Consider the following 19226-nt stretch of genomic DNA (forward strand, 5'->3'; position numbering starts at 1 on the left):
GCTCTCCGCCCACACTACATGCCCCCGCCTTTATCACGGGTCCGGGCATATTTTGGTGGCAGTCACCCGCCGTTCTTTTATCTGTTGCTGATTTCATTCGGAACTGAAACAGGGAGATGGGCTGTTAAGTCTCCTGAGACCCCACACTGGCCACAAATGGACCTGATGGCTTTTCCCCAGGGATGAGTCCGTCCTACAACTTTCCTGGTTCCGGTGGCCACACTGATGCTCCCAGACTGCAAGCCCAGGCCCGGCTGTCACCTCTGCTTTTCTGCGTCCCTCATCAGCTAAGTGCAACCCCTGCCCGGGTCTGTGAGGTCTAACTGGCCCACTCCCTGTCCTGTCCGTGTTCTGTCCCCGTCGGACTGGCCCTGGTGACTGCCCTCAGACTGCCCATGCAGGACAGACGGGCACAGGACGCGGAGGCACCCGGAAGGAGCGGTGCAGGCGTGGCTGGAGCAGAGGACAGGGTCCCAATGTTGGGGGGACATCAAGGTCCCCCCAGTCCTCCCCCACCCCCCCAACCCACACCTAAAACACAGATCCGATGATGTTATTTCCCTTCCCAAAACCAACAACAAGCTGAATGTGGTTACAAATAACCCCCTTTCTAAAGCCGTCGTCCTCAGTAGGTCTGTAGCCCCCGCGTTGACGGCCACCTCCTCACCTGACTCTCCAGTTTGCACCCCCAGTTCCCTCACCAGCTGCCTCTTCTCTCCGGAGGCCGGGACCTCGTGCCACATCCCAGCCATTTTTATATGGCTCGTCCACCTAATCGGGGTGGTGTTCCCCCTATGAGAGCACATGGGTGCCGCCTGCGGCCGGGGCACCTGCCCAGGCGTGCGCCATGCCCGCCAGCGTCTGCGTAACTCTGTCCTCTGCGACTCTCCTAGGCACTCACACGTGGGGAGAGGCTTAACTGGGTTACAGATTCCCCAGCGGGATTCCCAAAACTGATCATCTGGCTGGAAGGAGGGGACGTTCCATTTAAATTTAAGTAAACGAAGAGAGGGCACCTGGGTGGCCCAGTCGGTTAAGCGTCGGACTCTTGGTTTTGGCTCAGGTCACGATCTCACGGTTCGTGGGTTCGAGCCCCACATTGGGCTCTGCGCTGACTGCAGAGCCTGCTGGGATTCTGTCTCTCCTTCTCTCTCTGCCCCTCCCCTGCTTGCTTGTGCTCTCTCTCACTCTCTCTCAAAATAAATAAATAAATAAGCCAAAATATTTTTAAAATTTAAGTAAACAGAGAAAAGCAAAGTGAGTGCCAACAAAAACTAGAAGACAGAGCTGGCATGTCACCGTCACCCCTGTGCCACAGCCAGGAAGGCTCTGGCCAGCCCCCCGCTGAAGGGTGTGCTGACATAAGCCTAGCACACATGCGTGGCCCTTAAATCTCTGAGTCGTTTGTCTTTCTTCAGAGAGGAAATTATTACAACAGCAATTCTTGGAGACACATTGAGAGACCAGTGGGAAATACCAACTAACAGGATGAACTCACGACCAAGAACGTGCAGACATTTGGGGACACCAACGTCAGGAAAGAGAAATAGCAGAGGAACAGAACTCTTGGGGCAGTCAGAGCCTGCTCTCAAATCACACACTGAATATCTTCATCAAGATAAGACATGGGGCACCTGGGGGGCTCAGTCGGTGGAGCGTCCGACTTCGGCTCAGGTCATGATCTTGCGGTTCATGAGTTCGAACCCCTGTAACTCAGAGCCTGGATCCTGCTTCTGATTCTGTGTCTCCCTCTCTCTCTGCCTCTCCCCCACGCACACTCTGTCTATCTCTCAAAATAAATAAATAAACGGTTTTAAAAATAAAAAAAGATGAGAGAATGTGTCTCTATGAGCAAAATGAAAAAGCACTGAAAAAGAACCAACTAGATCTTGTACACGAAATTAATTTTTGAACGGAATCGCACTACAGAAAGGCCGAGAAGCAGAACGGCCCATGATACAAGCTAGCTCCTGAAACAAGAAATGAGGCTGAAGAATTTTTTTTTTTTTTCACAACGCAACACGAAGAGACAAAGAACTAGAAAGCTTTGTTTGGACTTAAAAAAATAAAATAAAAATAAAGCTATCAAGTTGAGAGTGAAGAAATGCCCCACCAGTTCCACCATCCACCTTAAAGGAATTCCAGAAAAGGGGGAACAGACACTGGAGCCGTGAGTGTGCAGATTTAACAGCTGGGACCTCCCGGCACCAGGGGAAGGTGTAAAAGAGCACGTGGCAAGCGCCCACGGAGAACCACGCAGGAGAGACGAGCAGAAACAACCTGGCCGTGTCGGAGTGACGCACGGAACATCGAGAATGAAGAGGAATTGCGGCGGCTACCCAAGAGGAGCGGGAGGTTGTAAAGGCTTCCTGCGCGTGAACGAGAGTCAGGTTGACATGAGAATCGTCATTTGCAACGCGGGATGCAAGATAAAGTGAGATAAAATGAGACAACGATTTCAACCTGAAAAAGCCATAATTCAGTTGAGCGATCGGAAAAGGCCCCTCTGATGAAGGGACTTCTAACTGAGACGGGCTGTTGCCAGGCAAGGAACAGGGAAAAGGGTGTCTGAGACGGGGGCGGGGGCAGCACCTGCACAGGTGAGGGGCCAGGAGACCGGGAGAGACTGGTCCACAGGAGCCCACGAGGGCGGGGAGAAGCCAGCGCTCAGACCTCAGGCTTGAGGGCCACGTGAAGCCACCAGGGCCGTTACACGGTCCACCCGCCGTGTCGGGGCAGAACAGCGAGTGTGCTGCTGCAAGGGTCCCGGCGGGGGCGAGCGTCCATCGCCGCACGTGCAGCAGCAGCAATCTGCTGTCCCGCGCCACGTCCTTGGCCTGAAACTCCTTGATGGCACAACTTCTGCCCGCTCTCCAGCGGCTTCACGCGCCTGCGTCTAACCTGGTCGGACCGGCGTGCGTAGCAAGTATCTGAGGCACCGACACACCCTCACAGCCCCGAACGGCCCCTCGTGTCCCACAAACCCCTCTTCCTAAAGCAGGAAAGGTGACTAATACGCATCATTAAACATGAGTCTTCCTAATAACGTGGGTTTTCTTGGTCGCTCTCAGATAGTTAGAAAGTCCCTCAAACTTCGTTCTCCCCGCGATTCTGCTTCCTTGACAACCGACCGTATTAGCCAACGTGTTGCGGCCAATACTGGTGGCAGGTGCCCTGAACTCCTCTGTGGTCGCTGTGGCTCCGTCCAGAGCCCAGAGTCCGAGACCCTCCCCGCCACCTGGGCCGAGTGGACCCTCCAGCTCCGGGGACGGGACGCGCTGCGTCCTGGAAAACACCAGCCGCGTGGGTGTTGCTATGAGAAGCCGCGTCCCGCCCCTCGCCGTTCTCGCCCAAACTCGGGAGTGGCAGCGCCAGGGGCCACAGAAACCATCGGCGGCGGGACTGCCTCCTGGTGACCTTGGCCTCCTCCTTGGAGCCGAGCCCTCGATGTGCTTCTCAAGACCAAAGCTGCTTTCGCGGCACTGGTCACGGTCAGCAGGGTCCGAAGGGCCTGCTGTCTGCTGGTCTCAGGAGGTGGGGTGGCTGGGAACCTCTCCCCTCAAAACTTACACGTGTTCTGGGGCGCCTGGGGGGCTCGGTCGGTTGAGCGTCCGACTTCGGCTCAGGTCACAATCTCGCGGTCCGTGAGTTCGAGCCTGGCGTCAGGCTCTGTGCTGACAGCTCGGAGCCTGGCGCCTGCTTCAGATTCTGTGTCTCCCTCTCTCTCTGCCCTCCCCTGTTCATGCTCTCTCTCTCTCTCTGTCTGTCTCAAAAATAAATACACATTTTAAAAAAACCTTTTTTTAAACGAGTCGTCTCTCTCTCCAAATGCACAGCGAACGTGCTATTGTTAGGTCTGAATAGCAGATACATTTCATCCCAAGTGCCAACACCAGTCGGTGCAGAAGGGCCGGCAGGAGTCGGGTCGGGAAAGGTTCTGAAGCCCAGTCTGGATCCGGCGACGGACAGGGGAGGCCTGTGTTCGTGTCCCCGTAGCGGCCCTCCCTCCGGGCCCGGCCCGTGGGGTCTCAGGGACGTGTGGAGGACGAAAGAAGACATCGTTTACGTGCTCGTTTCGTGTTCAGAGCGGGGCCTGTATCGCGCCCGTATTCTCACCTCCGCTGACGGACGCCCGCGCACCAAGCTGGCTCTCGTGGCCGTGCAGGCCGAGCGTGGCCGTCCCAGAGAGGGCAGCAGGCCGGGTCGCCCGTCACCGGGGCCACTCACAGGCGGGCGTTGAAGCCACCACGCCCCCGAGCCCACCGAGAGTCGTCGTCGGGACGGAGCGCTCTCTGCCGCCGGGGGCGTCGTGTGGGGGCGGCGTCACGAACTCTCTGCCAGGTCGGACCAGGGGGCTGCGTCCAGCGGCGAGGACCGCTGAGCATCCAGGCCCCGTGAGGCCGCGCGCAGGGGGGCCGACCGAGCGGGGCCCGGCCGCCGCAGACGGCAGAGGGAGGGGCTCCTGTTGCAGGGGACAAAAGTCTGCCGCATCCTGAGCTTGCGTTGCTTACGAGCCCCGAATCATCTGGTCTTTTTTGGCACAGATTTCTCTCCTCTCCCCTCCCCCTGCTGCCCAGGCTAAACAGCAGAACGGTAAAATCCGGACGCCGAGTAAGGGCTCTCTGCATCGGGTCGGCCAGCTCACGGCCGTGTTGCCCCCTTGGTCCTGGGTCACCACGAGACCCCCAGGCTTCGCCCCACCCCCCCCACACACACACAGCATGGGACGATGGGAGGTGTCAGCGGGCTAACGAATGTGGCTGTGACGTCACTTCACGAGGTTTCCGTGTGTTCAGTCGTCCCCTTGAACACATACAACCTGCCAGTTAAACCTCAATGAGGCTGGACATAAAAGCGGGACATCCAGGTCGTAAGGACTTCGGTGAGTGTGAGAAGGCGTTCTCTACGGAATTGTCCCTTTGGGGTGGCCAGGCCGGTCACTCTGGGGCAGGGCTGCGCTTGACCAGCACGTCTGGAAGACACGCTCCGCGGCCCCGAAACATCCCGCACGGCTCCACGCGACCTGGAAACGTGTCTTGTTACCTGCTAGAGGACAGGCCCTTGGGAGCACGGCATCCGGGTCCTGCAAGGGGCCCCACCCTGTCCTGCTCCCCGGGGACTCCTGCCTGGACCACGCCGAGCTGGGGCCTACCGCCTCGCCTCCCACAGGTCTCGGGAGGCACCTGGCTCTGACTTTGGTGGCAGCCATTCTCGTCACGGGTCCACAGCCCCTAAATGTGAGTCTACGTCCTCCAACGATCTCCGTGGGGAGAGCCGCAGGCATTCCCGCGAAAGTCCCATCCGGCAGAGACCAGGCTTTGGGGCCCGGGGTGCGCGCCGTCCGAGCGGGAAGGGAGCAGAATGGAATTCGGGGGCACGCGAGGCCATCAGTGCAAGTGGTGGGCCGGCCCCTCCCGCGCTTGCCTCTTGCTCCTGGAGCGAGAGGCCCAAGCTCGCCCACCCCGCGTGGGGCATGTGCCCTGGCCCTGATCTGAAGTCTTTTTATAACTCTGAACAAGAAGCCCACATTTGCATCTTGCCCTGGGGCCCTCGAATGGTGGATCCCACTTGGGAATCACAAGGTTGTGGAATCTCTTGCCCGAGCTACGGAGAAACCAGGGACCTTTTCTGAATGAAGATGCCAGTCTGAGGGCCCTGACTCTTTCCCCTGTGCTGGTGCCCGCCCCCCACCGGCTCGGCCGGGCAAGTTCCACCGGGAGTAAATTATATGCAAACCAACAAGAGAAAAGTTTTGGGGGGGTTTGCTTGTTTGTTTTTTAAAGTAGGAATTTAGAGCTCTCAGGAACTGGCGTAGGAGCACTGGCTTCGTAGGCTGAGTGACCCAGTTTGTTTGGCAAATTGCTACATGTCCCTGGGCCTTGAATGTCCTTATCTGCAAAATGGACCAGAGGCTGGGGCGCCTGGGCGGCTCAGTCGGTTGAGCGTCCGACTTTGGCTCAGGTCATGATCTTGAGGTCAGTGAGTTCGAGCCCCAAGTTGGGCTCTGGGCTGACAGCTCGGAGCTGGAGCCTGCTTCGGATTCTGTGTCTCCCTCGCTCTCTGCCCCTCCCCCGCTCACGTTCTGTCTCTCTCTCTCTGTCTCAAAAATAAGTAAACATAAAAAAATGGGCCAGATGAAATCTCACTCTGCAAGTCATTTGCGATAACGTGTGTGGTACATGGACCACATGTCAGCAGTGGCTTATAGCTTCAGAATTACAGGATCTCTTGGCCAAAGAAAGTGTGCACATTATGTAGTCCAACCCTTAATTTTGCAGATGGGGAAACTGAAGTGCACGGAGGTCAGACCCTGAGCTGGCACTCAGCCGCGCACGGGAGGCCGCGGTCAGGGTTACCTTTGAGGCCCGGGACGAGGATGTGCAGGGAACAGGCGTCTTCTGCCGTCTGCTGAGGACGCCCAGATGGGAGCAGCCACAGGAAGGCCAGGCCGAGGAGAGCCAGACCCCTCCTCATCACGAGCGCGTGCGGGACGCTGACTCCTGCAAGAGGGAAGGGGACACAGTGACGGGAACTCAGAACCCGGGGCCAGGGCACAGGTAGCTGTCGGGCCTGTCCCCGCGTTTGGGGCCCTCCCTCGTGGGCCCGCCCGTGCCTCCCCTGCCGGCCCCGCTCGGACCTCCATCCCGACGGCGGCCACCGGATTCTCGCGTCTGCTTCCCTGTGGCGGATACTTGGTACACACGGAGGCAGGGGCGCGGTCGCGTGGAAAGTACCACACTTCTCCCAGCACAGTGGCCCCGCAGTCCCCGGGCCCAGGACCACCCCAAGCCCCTGAGGAGCCTGGCTCTGGGGCCGTGAACGTGCGTCTCCTGTGGTTTCCTAACTGGCGTTACCGTAGGCCCCTGCATTCTTAAACAATATGTTGTGCAGTTTGCTCGGTTTGGGACTTTATAAGGCACCATAGTCCTCTGAGCCTCGACTGTTTTACCCGACCTTCTGCCCCAGGCTCGCCCACGTTGCCACGTGCAGCTACAGCTCATTGATTATCTAGTCTATCACCTACACCACCGAGATCAGTCCCTGGGGTGGGGGGGCAGGACGGGGACAGACCCTGGAAGGCGCAGGGTGCACACAGCTGGCGGTGCGTCCCTCCCCCAAGTGCCGGTGGGAAAGGCTTGGTGGCGACACACAGACACCCCCCACTCCGAGACTTTTACGTTCACGTGGCACAGTGTTTGGGCACAGCCACGCGCCCAGCTGCGGGCCAGCACCGGGACCAGTGCCCGGGCCGCATCACAACTCCGTTGTCAGCCTGCGCTCACCTTACAGGGGAGGCTGGAGCCCCCGAGGTCCCCCTGAGGAGGAGCCATGGAGCACGAGAGGTGTGCAAGGGGCTGGGCCCATGCGCGGCAAGCACTTGCTGAAGACAGCATGATGCTGCCATCATCACGCGGCGTGAGGGCCCCACGGCCCGCGACGGCTCCAGACAGAGGAAGCCAGAGTCTCTGAGCTGAGACGTCGATGCCCTCCTTAGCGTGCCCATGCTGTGCCACGTTCTCCATGAAAAGGACGCAGGCAGAAACCGCCTGCGCTCCGTGACACCTGCAGGGAGGCCCCAGCTCCCCTCTGCGTGACCACGGGGTGGACTGTAGAGGGTAGGGGTGAGGCTGATTGTCCCTCGATGGGGGAGAAGAGAAGGCCCACGGAGGTCAGCACACTGCTCCCATCCCACCGGCCAGGGGACCACAGATGGGGGACGAAATCAGCTGCCCAGAGTTACCCCTCGTCAGTGGGGACGGTGGGGCCAGGACCTGGGGCCTCCTGACGCACCTGACCTGTCCCCTCTGCTCCTGTCGGCCACCGAGCACCAGCGTGGGCCCACCTGCCCGCTTACATCACGATGCCGTGGCTTTTATTGTGTGTTGGTTTATGTTTGGTAGAGAGAAAAGGAGCCACCATTTATTACCTAACCCAGACACGTTGATCTTATTTAGTTCCCAACACCACCTGGGGACCTCGCTTCTCGCCGTGAGGGTGGCGAGGCCCAGGCCGCGGGAGGCTGAACGGCCAGCGTCGCACCACAACTGGACCAGGAGGCTGGCGCTCGGCCTGTGGCGCTCACACAAGTGACCGACTGCAGGAGGGAGAAGACGTGCGAGGTCGCCCACGGCCCACAGGGCTGACCTTTGCCCTTTCCCTTCTCCTCTGCCGGCTGGGCCGGGGGTCCCCGAGCCCGCCACGCGGTCGGGAAGTAGGTCACGCCCGCAGCTGGCAAAGCGCTCAGGGCACCCTGGCCGAGTGAAGGAAAGAATCCGTGAATGAACGAACGAACGAACGAACGCACAGAAGTTCACAAGCACAACACACAGAAGCGGATGCTCTCTTCCTGCTACCGCCTGCCCAGCTCCCCAAGGGTTTTCCGTGCCTGACGTCCGCACGTGATTCCCAGGGCCAGCCCCTCGGACACGCGGCCGCTGCAGAACCAGGGGCCCGCGTGGACACGGCCTCACAGTCCGTCTGCCACACGGCCGTCAGGGTCCCGGAATTCCTAACAGCTTCTGAACAAAGGACAGCCCGGCCTGGTCACTGCAGTGTGTCCTTCACTGCAAGGATCTTAGCTGCTGTAGAAGCAAAGGCTTCGGCTCTTTCCAGGATGTAGCTCTGAACAGTGTTTGATAACGTAATGTTGTATGTCAATGATCTCTCAATTTTAAAAAAGTCATGGTGTGCCTGGGTGTCTCAGTCGGTTAAGCGACTGACTTCGGCTCAGGTCATGATCTCGCGGTTTGTGGGTTCAAGTCCCGCGTCGGGCTCTGTGCTGACAGCTCGGAGCCCGGAGCCTGCTTCGGATTCTGTGTCTCTCTCTCTCTCTGCCCCTCCCCCACTTGCCCTCTGTCTCTCAAAAATAAATAACCATTAAAAAAATTTTTTTGGGGGGCGCCTGGGTGGTGCAGTCGGTTAAGCGTCCGACTTCAGCCAGGTCACGATCTTGCGGTCCGTGAGCTCGAGCCCCGCGTCAGGCTCTGGGCTGACAGCTCGGAGCCCGGAGCCTGCTTCGGATTCTGTGTCTCCCTCTCTCTGCCCCTCCCCCACTTGCCCTCTGTCTCTCAAAAATAAATAACCATTAAAAAATTTTTTTTAATTTTTTTTAAACATTTATTTATTTTTGAGACAGAGAGAGACGGAGCATGAACAGGGAAGGGTCAGAGAGAGAGGGAGACACAGAATCTGAAACAGGCTCCGGGCTCCGAGCCATCAGCCCAGAGCCCGACGCGGGGCTCGAACTCACGGACCGCGAGATCATGACTTGAGCTGAAGTCGGCCACTTAACCGACTGAGCCACCCAGGTGCCCCCCAAAAAATTTTTTTTAAGTCACGATACGAGCTTCTGGGCAGCTCAGTTGGTTGAGTGTCCAGCTCTTGATTTAGGGCTCAGGTCAGGATCTCAGGGTCGTGGGATCGAGCCCCAAATTGGACTCTGCTGAGTGTGGAGCCTGCTTGGGATTCTCTCTCACGCTCCCCCTGCCCCTCCCCTACTTGCACATGGGCTCGCGCTCTCTCTCTCTCTCTCTCTCTCTCAAAAAAAAAGAGTCATGACAAACATCTGTTCCACACCTACTTTCGTGCGGAAGCCGATGGGCATTTGCTGGTATGTGGGGAGGCAAACAGGGTTTAGGTTTTGGGGTGTCAACAGCTGACCTGGAAGCTTCCCCTCCGGATAGAAGGGGTGTGTCAAGAGACCGCCACGCTGCTCAGCCCGACCCACCGCCCTCACACGAGGCGGCTTGCTTGCCACCTGCCCAGCAAGGAGGTGCCCAGGGAGGGGACAGCCCAGTACCAGCGGAAGCCAGAACGCCGCCCTGAGGCCCTCGCTGCTCGCGCATCAGCAGGGCAGAGAGCAGGGCGGCCCTGGGTGGGAGCCCCTTCTCCAGGGTTCTGGCTCCCCCGCCCCGGAGGAGAGGAATTCTGTTTGTAAACGCAGAAGCTCCTGGCCTCCTTTAAGAATAACATCCTTATCTCCCGGCCAGAGACCAGGAGGTTCCCACCCTCCCTTCAGTGAAGGAAGCCAGGGTTTCAGAGGGGAGATGCAATTTGGAATTCTCAGTCGCGGTTCCTTATAAGAATGAAGGAGACGATGAAAACAATGTGGCTTAATCTGCCAAACGTACAGTGGTACGTTTTCATTAAACATCCACATTAGGGCCCACCATTTATAGGCGGAGAACCACATCCAGGAGCACCGGGGCGCTGGGGCCCCCACCCCCACGAGGGGGTTGCTTCCTATGGTGACGGTGACGCTGATGAGGGGTCCTTCCCCAGAGCCCACCCGAGAGGCACACGCAAAGTAAGAGGCTTTTCCCATCGTGTTCTCCGACCTCTGTCTCCTCTCCTCACTCACGGACCTCTCAAGCTTGTGGATGAACCACAATAGCCGTGAGAGGTCGGGGCGCGGCTCTGGCCCCCAGGAAAGTCCTGTTACACATCAGAAGTCCTGTTACGCACACACGGCGGCTTTCCAACTTTGCCTTTTAAATTCATAAGCACCTCCTAACTTCGGCCTCCAAGTTGTCACAGCCAGCAGGCCAGGAAGGGCCCCCGTCTCACCATGTCTCATCCAGTTTGGGAGACGAGAAAGCCCCACTCCGTACCAGGCAACCCTCTCTGCGCTTGAAAGTGACCTTCTCCGGTCCTATCTTTGCCCACATCTGGCATTCCCATTACTGAACCCCAAAACAGAGCTACCGGCCACGGGTACAGGTTACTGCTGTTGTCCGTGCGGCCCCACGCTGCGACTGGCGATTCGGAAACTCGCTGCCCCACCTCTCTGAACGTGTGCAGAGCTGAGAAAGCCTCCCCCAACCGTCTGGTAGCCGGCAGCCCTAGGTCGTCGTCAGTTATCCCCGGGAAGTTTCCACCACGAACTGGTGAATTAACAAAACGGTGGAATTCTAGTGCCTGTTTCACGTGACACCCCCATCCTTTGTGGGGACCTAAGAACAGATTCCCGTCTGTCTCCCATCTCTGGCCGTACCCGGAACCTCGCCTCGACCAGGCGACCCCCCTCCTGCCCTCCAAGACCGCCAGGTCACCCGGCAGAGTGTCCCTACCTGCAGCGCACGCTAGGCGAAGGGGGCGTCCTGACCGTCGGGGACCCACGAGGACACTGCACCCGGGAGCCTCATGGCTGCTATTTACAGAGGCCGCTGAGCCCCACAGGCCAGGCGAGCGGGGCCCCGGCTGTCAGGCTGCCCAGCAAATCAGGCTGCAGCCTTATCTGCAAAGAGCTTCCTGTTTGAAATACATCAGCTGCCCCGCGGGAGCGCGGCGAGGAGGGTGTGGGAACGTTGCAAACTCCCGGAGGTCAGGGCTCCCGGCAGACCACGGACCCGCCCCGAGAGTCCTTCCAGCTCTTCACCCCCGACGCCACCCCGACTGTCCTGGCCTCTCTTCCGGGAGGACGGTGGGGATGCAGGAAAGCATTGAGTGGTCCTTATCACCTGGTGTCACATCAGACAGAAACACACACAGCTGACACGCTTCCTCTCCCGTTCTCCGTGTGGGCTTTCACTTCACAGCATTAACCTCGTCTACTGGTCGAGACCGAACCCGCGGCGAGACCCCAGACTCACCGCGCTCACCGAAGCTTCGTATGTGCCCCCAGAATCTCTCTGTGCGGTGGGCTGGGCGGGTCCAGCTTCTGCACAGCCTGACTCTTGGGGGGGGGTGGGTTGCTTCTTTAAGAAAGAGATACACACATAAAATTAGGATCATAAAAAGCTACATTCAGGGGCACCTGGATGGCTCAGTCGGTTGAGCGTCTGACTTCGGCTCAGGTCATGATCTCACAGTTCGTGGGTTTGAGCCCCGTGTCGGGCTCTGTGCTGACAGCTCGGAGCCTGGAGCCTGTTTCGGATTCTGTGTGTGTCTCTCTCTCTGCTCCTCCCCGGCTCGTGCTGTGTTAGTCTCTCTCTCTCAAAAATAAATAAACATTAAAAACATTTTCTTAAATGCCACATTCAATGGTGCATTTGTATTTATACCGAAAAGAGAAATCTTAAGAGATTACAAATTTTGTAAAACCTGTCAGATTCCATGCACATCGCAAAATCCACGAAAAAGAATGGATCCTTTATTAAAACCACCTAATTGCATAAATAAATCTCACAACCTGGACCAAATGGGCCACTTCCAGGGAAACACAGGATCTACCACAATGGGCCCAACATGAAATAGACGACTTAGCAGCCCCATAACAATGAAGGGAACTGAATTTGTAACTTAAAAAACCCCCAAAAAGGAAACTCCAGGCAGGCCAGGTGATTTCATACGAGAATTCTACCAAACTTTAATTTTTTTTAATTTTTTTTAACATTTATTTATTTTTGAGACAGAGCATGAACGGGGGAGGGTCAGAGAGAGGAGACACAGAATCCGAAGCAGGCTCCAGACTCCAAGCTGTCAGCACAGAGTCCCACGTTGGGGGTCGAACCCACAGACTGAGAGATCATGACCTGAGCCAAAGTCAGACGCTCAACCGACTGAGCCACCCAGGCGCCCCTTTACCAAACTTTTAAAGAAGAATTAACACCAAGTTTACATACCTCTTCCAGAAAACAGAAGAGGGAGGAGCATTCATCAATTCATTTTATGAAGTTGGCATGACCCTGATACCCAAACCAGACAAAGACAGTACGAAAAAAAGAAAGAAAGAAAACTGTAGACCGATAGCCCTCATGAATACAGATGCAAAAATCTTTAACTTTTTTTTTTAACGTTTTTATTTATTTTTGAGACAGAGAGAGACACAGCATGAACGGGGGAGGGGCAGAGAGAGAGGGAGACACAGAATCGAAAGCAGGCTCCAGGCTCTGAGCCATCAGCCCAGAGCCCGACGCGGGGCTCGAACTCACGGACCGCGAGATCGTGACCTGAGCCGAAGTCGGAAGCTCAACCGACTGAGCCACCCAGGCGCCCCAACAGATGCGAAAATCTTTAACGAAATGTTGGCAAATAGGATTCAGCAATACATAAGAAAGATTTATAAACTGTCACCAAGTGGAGTGTTTCAGGAATGGAAGCCTGGGTCAATATTCAAAAGTCCAGCAGTGTCATCAACCGTAGTAAAAGCTAACAAGGAAAAATTGCATGATCATATCAACAGGTACAAGAAAAAGCATTTGACAAAATTCAACACACCTCTTCATGAAAAAAAACTCTCTGAAGGGGGGGCTTTCTCAACTTGATAAAGCAGCATCAATGTTTAAATAAACCTACGATAACATCATACTCAGGAAAGACTGAACATCTCCCTCCTAAGATCTGGACACGGCAGGACATCCACTCTGACCACTGCAACGCAGTGCTGGAGTCCCAGCCAGAGCAAAAGACACGGCAAGGAAAGAAAAGGCACACGGGTCAGAAAAGAAAAACCGAACAGCCCCTTGTGCAGACGACAGAAGTGTCTGCTTGGAGAATCCCAGAGAGTCTACAGAAATTCCTAAAACCAGTAAGGGGGCTCAGCAAGGCTCCGAGTACAGCATGAACACACGGAAACCCGGGGCACTTCCGCGAGCGAGCAGTGAACACGTAGACTCCGAAATTAAAAATCATTTACAATCGCTCAAAGGAACGAAATGAACACAGAGACTCCGAAATTAAAAATCATTTACAGTCGCTCAAAGGAATGAAATGCCTGGATGGAAACCTCACAAAACACGTGCAGGACCTAAGTGCTGAAACAATGCGCCGACCGGGAAAATCGCAGCAGGTTTAAGAAACCACGAGGCGCGTCGAGCTCCGGGACGGGAAGGCTCTGCGCGGAAAGGACACCGGATTCCCCCCCAAAGTGATCTACAGGCTTAATGCGATTCCTATTGAAATCCCAGCAGGAAGCTTTGTAGACAGAGACAGGATTCTTCCAGAACTAGAAGACAAAGGAAACAGAAGAGCTAAAACAATTTGGAAACGAAGAATGAAGTAGGGGGAATCAGTCTGCCCAACGTCAAGATTCCTTATATGGAGACGCAGAGCAGGGAACCCACACAAAAATACCCAACTGATTTTTTAAAGTTTTCTCGTCGTTGTGATAAAATACACACGACGTACGATTCACCGTCTTAATCACTCTTCAGTATACGGTTCTGTGGTATTAAATACATTCAGATGTCACGTGACACATCCCATCCACCTCCATGATTCCTTCCCTCTTGTGAAACCGGACCTCCGTACCCGTTAATGCCACAGCCCCGTCACACCCCCACCTCAGCCCCCCTGGCCACCACTGCTGGACTTTCTATGATGTTGACGATTCTAAGACTCTCACATAATGGGAAGCAAGCAGTATTTGTCTTTTTGTGACCGGCTTATTTCACGGAGCGTAACGTCCCCAAGGTTCATCCGTGTGGTGACAGGTGTCAGAACAACTTAACCAACTGAAATCCAAACTAACACAGCCCAACTCGACTTCACCCCTGCCCGGGGACATTTGGCAGCATTCTGGAGATACCGTCACGCCGTGCGGTTGGGGGCGCGGTGCTGGCTTCTGGGGGGAAGGGGCCGGGATGCTGCTGAGAGTCCCACGGTGTTCTGGACACTCCCCACCACGAGGAAGAGCCACGCCCCCAAAGACGCCCCTGGTGCCACGAGCGTCACCGGACAGGAGGCCTGAGACCGCAGTCCTGGGTGACAGCATACCGTGTCCCGAGGGTGCATGCCCTCGCCCACGCTCAAGGCCAGCTGAGGGGAAGGCGCGGCATCCAGGTGCCAGCAAGGACCCCCGAGTCAGCCCCTATTCAGTCCTCAGCACTTGCCCTCCCACGAGGCGCTGGCGCTGTGGCTAGAGCGCAGGAGACAGGGCGGAGAGTGAGAGCCCTTGCCCAGCTCATGCTTTGCAGACCGCGTGGAGCGAGCAGACGGCGAGCCTGTCCCACGCCCCCCCTCCCCCCTGCAACCCTCCTCCTGTCTCACCACTGACCTGGGACACTTACCTTTTGTTCTGTGTCCCGAATTGTTAAGGGCTCTTTCAAAAAGTGCCAAAACCTGAGGGTCACTCTTGGTTACAGAAGAGGTGGTAACATTATACTAACGTACCTGCTTCGAGTAGCTTGTAAATTGGAACCGAGTTTCAACGGGGAATCGTGTGTACGCCTGCCTGGCCAACAAGTACCGAAAAGTCATGAGGAATCACTAGGCACGTCTCCCCCCAGACCTTCTCTGTCTTCCGTCCCGCCCTCAGTTTTCTTCTCGAAAGCGCGCAAGTCACGGCCCTGGGCTCGGGCTTCTCCCGGTGAACCCCGACCCCTCCAGCAGCCTGGCCCCGCGCAGTGGCTCACAGTGAGAATCTGGCACGGCTCCCCAGAATTATTTACATCTCCCACAGATAGCGGAGCCATCCGCACACAAGAGCCGGACCAGGCCTGTCTGTCTCTGGACAGGAATTTTCCCTGGAGTCACCCGGCCGTGCAGCTGTGGCCGTGGACGCTGTCCGTGAGGCCGTTCGCCGTGCTCCCCCCGTCCCAGGCCCGAAGGCTCTGTTTCCCCAGAGTTCCCTGAAAGCCTCCCTCCGCTTGCGTATCCCGCCCCTCAGCCGCACTGGTCACCGGTGGGCACAGACCCCAGACGGTCAGGGAACACTCGCGCCCACCGGGCCGGGACATCCAGCTCTGACTTCTCAGTGTCGCTCGCCAGCAGGAGGGCTGTTAGCCACACTCAGGGATGCTACGACTCACCACAGCCTCTGACCACACCACAGCATCCAAGGTCATGGGAGCACCCGAGATCGCAGGGTCTCAAACGTGAGCGTGCACCGGAACCATCCAGAAGGCCTCTGAAAACGCAGACAGGGCCCCACCCCAGACCTTCTGAGTCAGTGGGCTGGTGCGGAGACCTGGGAACTTTCATTTCTCACCAGTTCCCAAGCCGGGCTGGGGCTGCTGCTGGTCCCGGGACCGGGTTCGGCGAAGCCCCGCCTCCCTCACAGGGTCGCTGCAAGGCATCGAGTTGATGAGGCACCGGGACACGCGGGGACGCTCATGTGTCAGGTGGTAGCCGTCGTGCAAATTCTCACTTCCCGCCTTCCCTCCTTGGTTGCCCCGTGAGACCGCACGCTCCTGCCCTGGCACAGGGACGGACGCCAACAAACCCATCCCTGCTCCTTGCGGGAGGAGGGAAAGACCTGATGGATGTGGTCCCCGCCTCCCGCAGCAGCCCCCCCCCAGGAGCGGCGAGGGACGGCCACAGAACTGCACCATCAGGCCCATCGACGGGCCCGGTGAGGGGGAGGCCGCCTCAAGCGGCCGGGAACAGCCTGAACTTGAACAGCACGGGGCAGCTGTCAAAGCTGCTAACCCCACACGGGGACTCCTGGGCCGGGGTCCTCAGTCTTTCCGTGGTCCCTCCAGGCCGCCCCTGTGCACCTTGTCCTGGGTCAACAGAAGCCAAAGGGACGGACTCCGCGAGCCACCAGGAAGGCAAGCCTTCTTACCTACAGCGCGTCAGTAACTGCGAAGTCAAGGCCGCCTGGGTTCACGACCGTCAGACATGTCTGCCTCGGGCCCTGCGCACTGACGACCTTCTGGGCAGAGGCTGTAACTTACCTCGTTTTTCCGTGCCCTGGGTCTACCGGAGGATCCGCGTATTGCCGGCCTCAAAAGCAGGGGCCTCTGCGCAGCCTGGGGCACCTGGGTGGCTCAGTCCGTTAAGTGTCCGACTTCGGCTCAGGTCATGATCTCGCGGTTCGTGAGTTCGAGCCCCGCGTCGGGCTCTGTGCTGACAGCTCGGAGCCTGGAGCCTGTTTTGGATTCTGTGTCTCCCTCTCTCTCTGCCCCTCCTCCACTCGTTCTCTCTCTCTCTCTCTCTCTCTCTCTCTCTCTCTCTCTCTCTCTCCCCCCCTCTCAAAAATACACTTTTTAAAAAATTAGAAAAAAAAAAGAATAAAACGTAGAACTTCTCCTTTGTTCCGCTCACGGATTGAAGAGTTGCAGACCGGGCTCTTAGCCACCTCACTTCCCAGTACCTGCAAGATAACAAACCCTTCTTGTTCAGGAGACTGATTTCACGGATTCTCACTCCTTTCAAAAGTAACATCACCGACTTGTTTTCAAGGACAAGACGGCTCATGTATTTTTTTTTTTTTTTATTTTCTTTTTTTCATGTATCCTTTCAACAAATAGCAGGTCTGCGTAAGTGTCACTCTCCAAAGGACATACAGCTCCTCGGCGGGGACTGACAGGTCGTGTGCTCTGACAGCGACCCTTACGATCGGAGGAACCAGGAGACTCGGCCAGGCCGGGCCCCGTCCTCCACTCTACACAGGAGAACTCAAGTCGGAGAAGCGAGGCAGCTCCCGGAAGGCCCCAGCTCCCGCCCGGCGACGTCCCTAACGGACCTGTGCCGAAGGATTAAAACGGGCCCAGTGGTCAGCACTGCCATCGGGCCCTCACTGCACCGTGTCCGCAGTCCAGGCTTGCAACGTGCCAAACGGGAACTGTTATGAATAGAATTAGCGGAGTGACAAGGCCGTGGCCGTGGGCCATAGCGGGCTCAGTCGCGTGGTGATTACAGACCGAACAGGGTTTTGCCCCACTTCAGGGAGGTGGGAAGGCTGTTTTGGGAGCAGAGGGTAGCGTGCTGGATACAACAGACCCCTCACGTAAGTACATCACTACAGACCATGAACTTGATTTTATCCGTACAGAATTCTGAGTAAAAATGTAACTGCCGGAGGAAGAGGCATTCAGACTGAACTTCCTTATAATCAGTCACCCACTGTTGCTGCTGTCTTGATTACAGCAAGAACATTCCAACTGAGCTGAAGGCACTAACTGCTTCTCCAGCAGTGAGAGCGATCTTTGTGACCAGAACCATCTCTGATAATTGAAGTCTCTATTTTCATTAGATGCGGTTTTATTGTACCGTCACAAATTTTTGTAAGTATCAAGTGTAGTGTTAAGAGATCTAAAATTATGTATCTCAGCGCCTCAAGAAGTTGAAAATGTTCCACCAAGGAACTTTGCGGCTTCATATACCTTTATCGGTTCTTTTACCATATTGTAGGAATTAGGGACTAAAGGCTGGACTAATACACAAGCTGAAGGGAAAAGGAAGATTCAGAAAGTTACATCTGGGGCGCCTGGGTGGCTCAGTCGGTTGAGTGTCCGACTTCAGCTCAGGTCATGATCTCGTGGTTCGTGAGTTCCAGCCCCAAGTTGGGCTCTGTGCTGACAGCTCAGGGCCTGGGGCCTGCTTTGGATTCTGTCTCCCTCTCTCTCTGCCCCTCCCCTGCTCACACTCTATCTCTCTCCCAAAAATAAACATTAAAAGATAAAAATAAAAAAAAAAATACCCCAGCAAAAATAAAAGGGGGTGGGAGTAGATTAAATAAGACCGTTAAAACATCCAACTGCTGAAGCTGGGTGACGGCTGACATTCCATTATATTTTTGGATGTGGATGAAGGCTTTTCCAAAGACAGACGTGAACAGAAACACATCACTGGCTATGCCTCGTCAGTTGGGCAACTACATTTGCCAACACCAAAATTTTCCACCTTTCCTTGTTTTGGGGTAATCTTTGTTCTTATAAAGCAATTGGAAATGATTTGATATTTAAGTTTCTAACAAATGAATGCTAAGTCAACTGAGTCTTTGGAAGTTTTTAAAAGCGTTAGAATATTCTTTTCCAAGTTGTTACCGTACCCAGATTTTACAGGTGACACGTTATCGAAAATGAAAGCGCTTCTCAGCGGCCATCTTAAAATATGCCTGTTCCTTGGCGCACGCTAGTTTCGAAAGCAATTGTTTTCTCACAAAGTGCTAAAATGTATTTCCTTGGGGCATGGATTTTGTTTTAATGTCACTTGTCATCAGAAAAACCAACAGATTCAGAATTGTTTAAAAGAAAAATTTCTGGAAGCTTTCTGGAAAGTTTACCAATCTTGTTTCCCACAGAATGAGACTGAATGTAGCAAGCTTCATGACCACTCGGTACCTGATTTAAAGATTCAACCACTTAATATAACCCACAAAACCCCCATCACTAGGAACTTGTAACTGCAGTATTCTCTCAGGTTACAGGGCTGTGGCCATTGACCCCAGAGGCCTGACACGTGCAGTTTAATGAGGTGCACACTTAAAATCCTGGGCACTGGTCACTTCTTTAAAAAAGCATCACTATCTTGTTTTAGGTATGTGCTGTAAAGTAGTAAAATCCCATTTTGCAGATACGAAAACAGGCTGAGTGGCGACACCAGAGAATGCTGTGTTCTTA

The 19226-nt window shown here is 55.7% G+C and overlaps 1 protein-coding gene across 6 annotated transcripts in view; it reads right to left on the reverse strand.

Moving 5' to 3' along the window:
* COLEC11 (collectin subfamily member 11) overlaps positions 1 to 15194 on the reverse strand; it is a 32839-nt gene extending 17645 nt beyond the window's left edge. Inside the window, exons 1-2 of one of the 6 annotated variants that reach the window (XM_019827965.3) lie at positions 15052 to 15194; positions 6357 to 6500 (exon numbers count right to left, since the gene is read on the reverse strand). In XM_019827965.3, coding sequence (XP_019683524.1) covers positions 6357 to 6474 — 118 coding nt within the window. In that variant the 5' untranslated portion in view covers positions 6475 to 6500; positions 15052 to 15194. Of the gene's footprint in view, positions 1 to 6356; positions 6501 to 11069; positions 11309 to 15051 lie in introns of those variants that run through there. The other 5 variants (XM_011281341.4, XM_011281340.4, XM_003984518.6 and 2 more) reach the window with 5 other exon arrangements.
* Between the last annotated feature and the right edge of the window lie 4032 nt (positions 15195 to 19226).

Source organism: Felis catus, chromosome A3, assembly GCF_018350175.1.
Source record: "Felis catus isolate Fca126 chromosome A3, F.catus_Fca126_mat1.0, whole genome shotgun sequence".
NCBI classification, from domain to species: Eukaryota; Metazoa; Chordata; class Mammalia; order Carnivora; family Felidae; genus Felis; species Felis catus.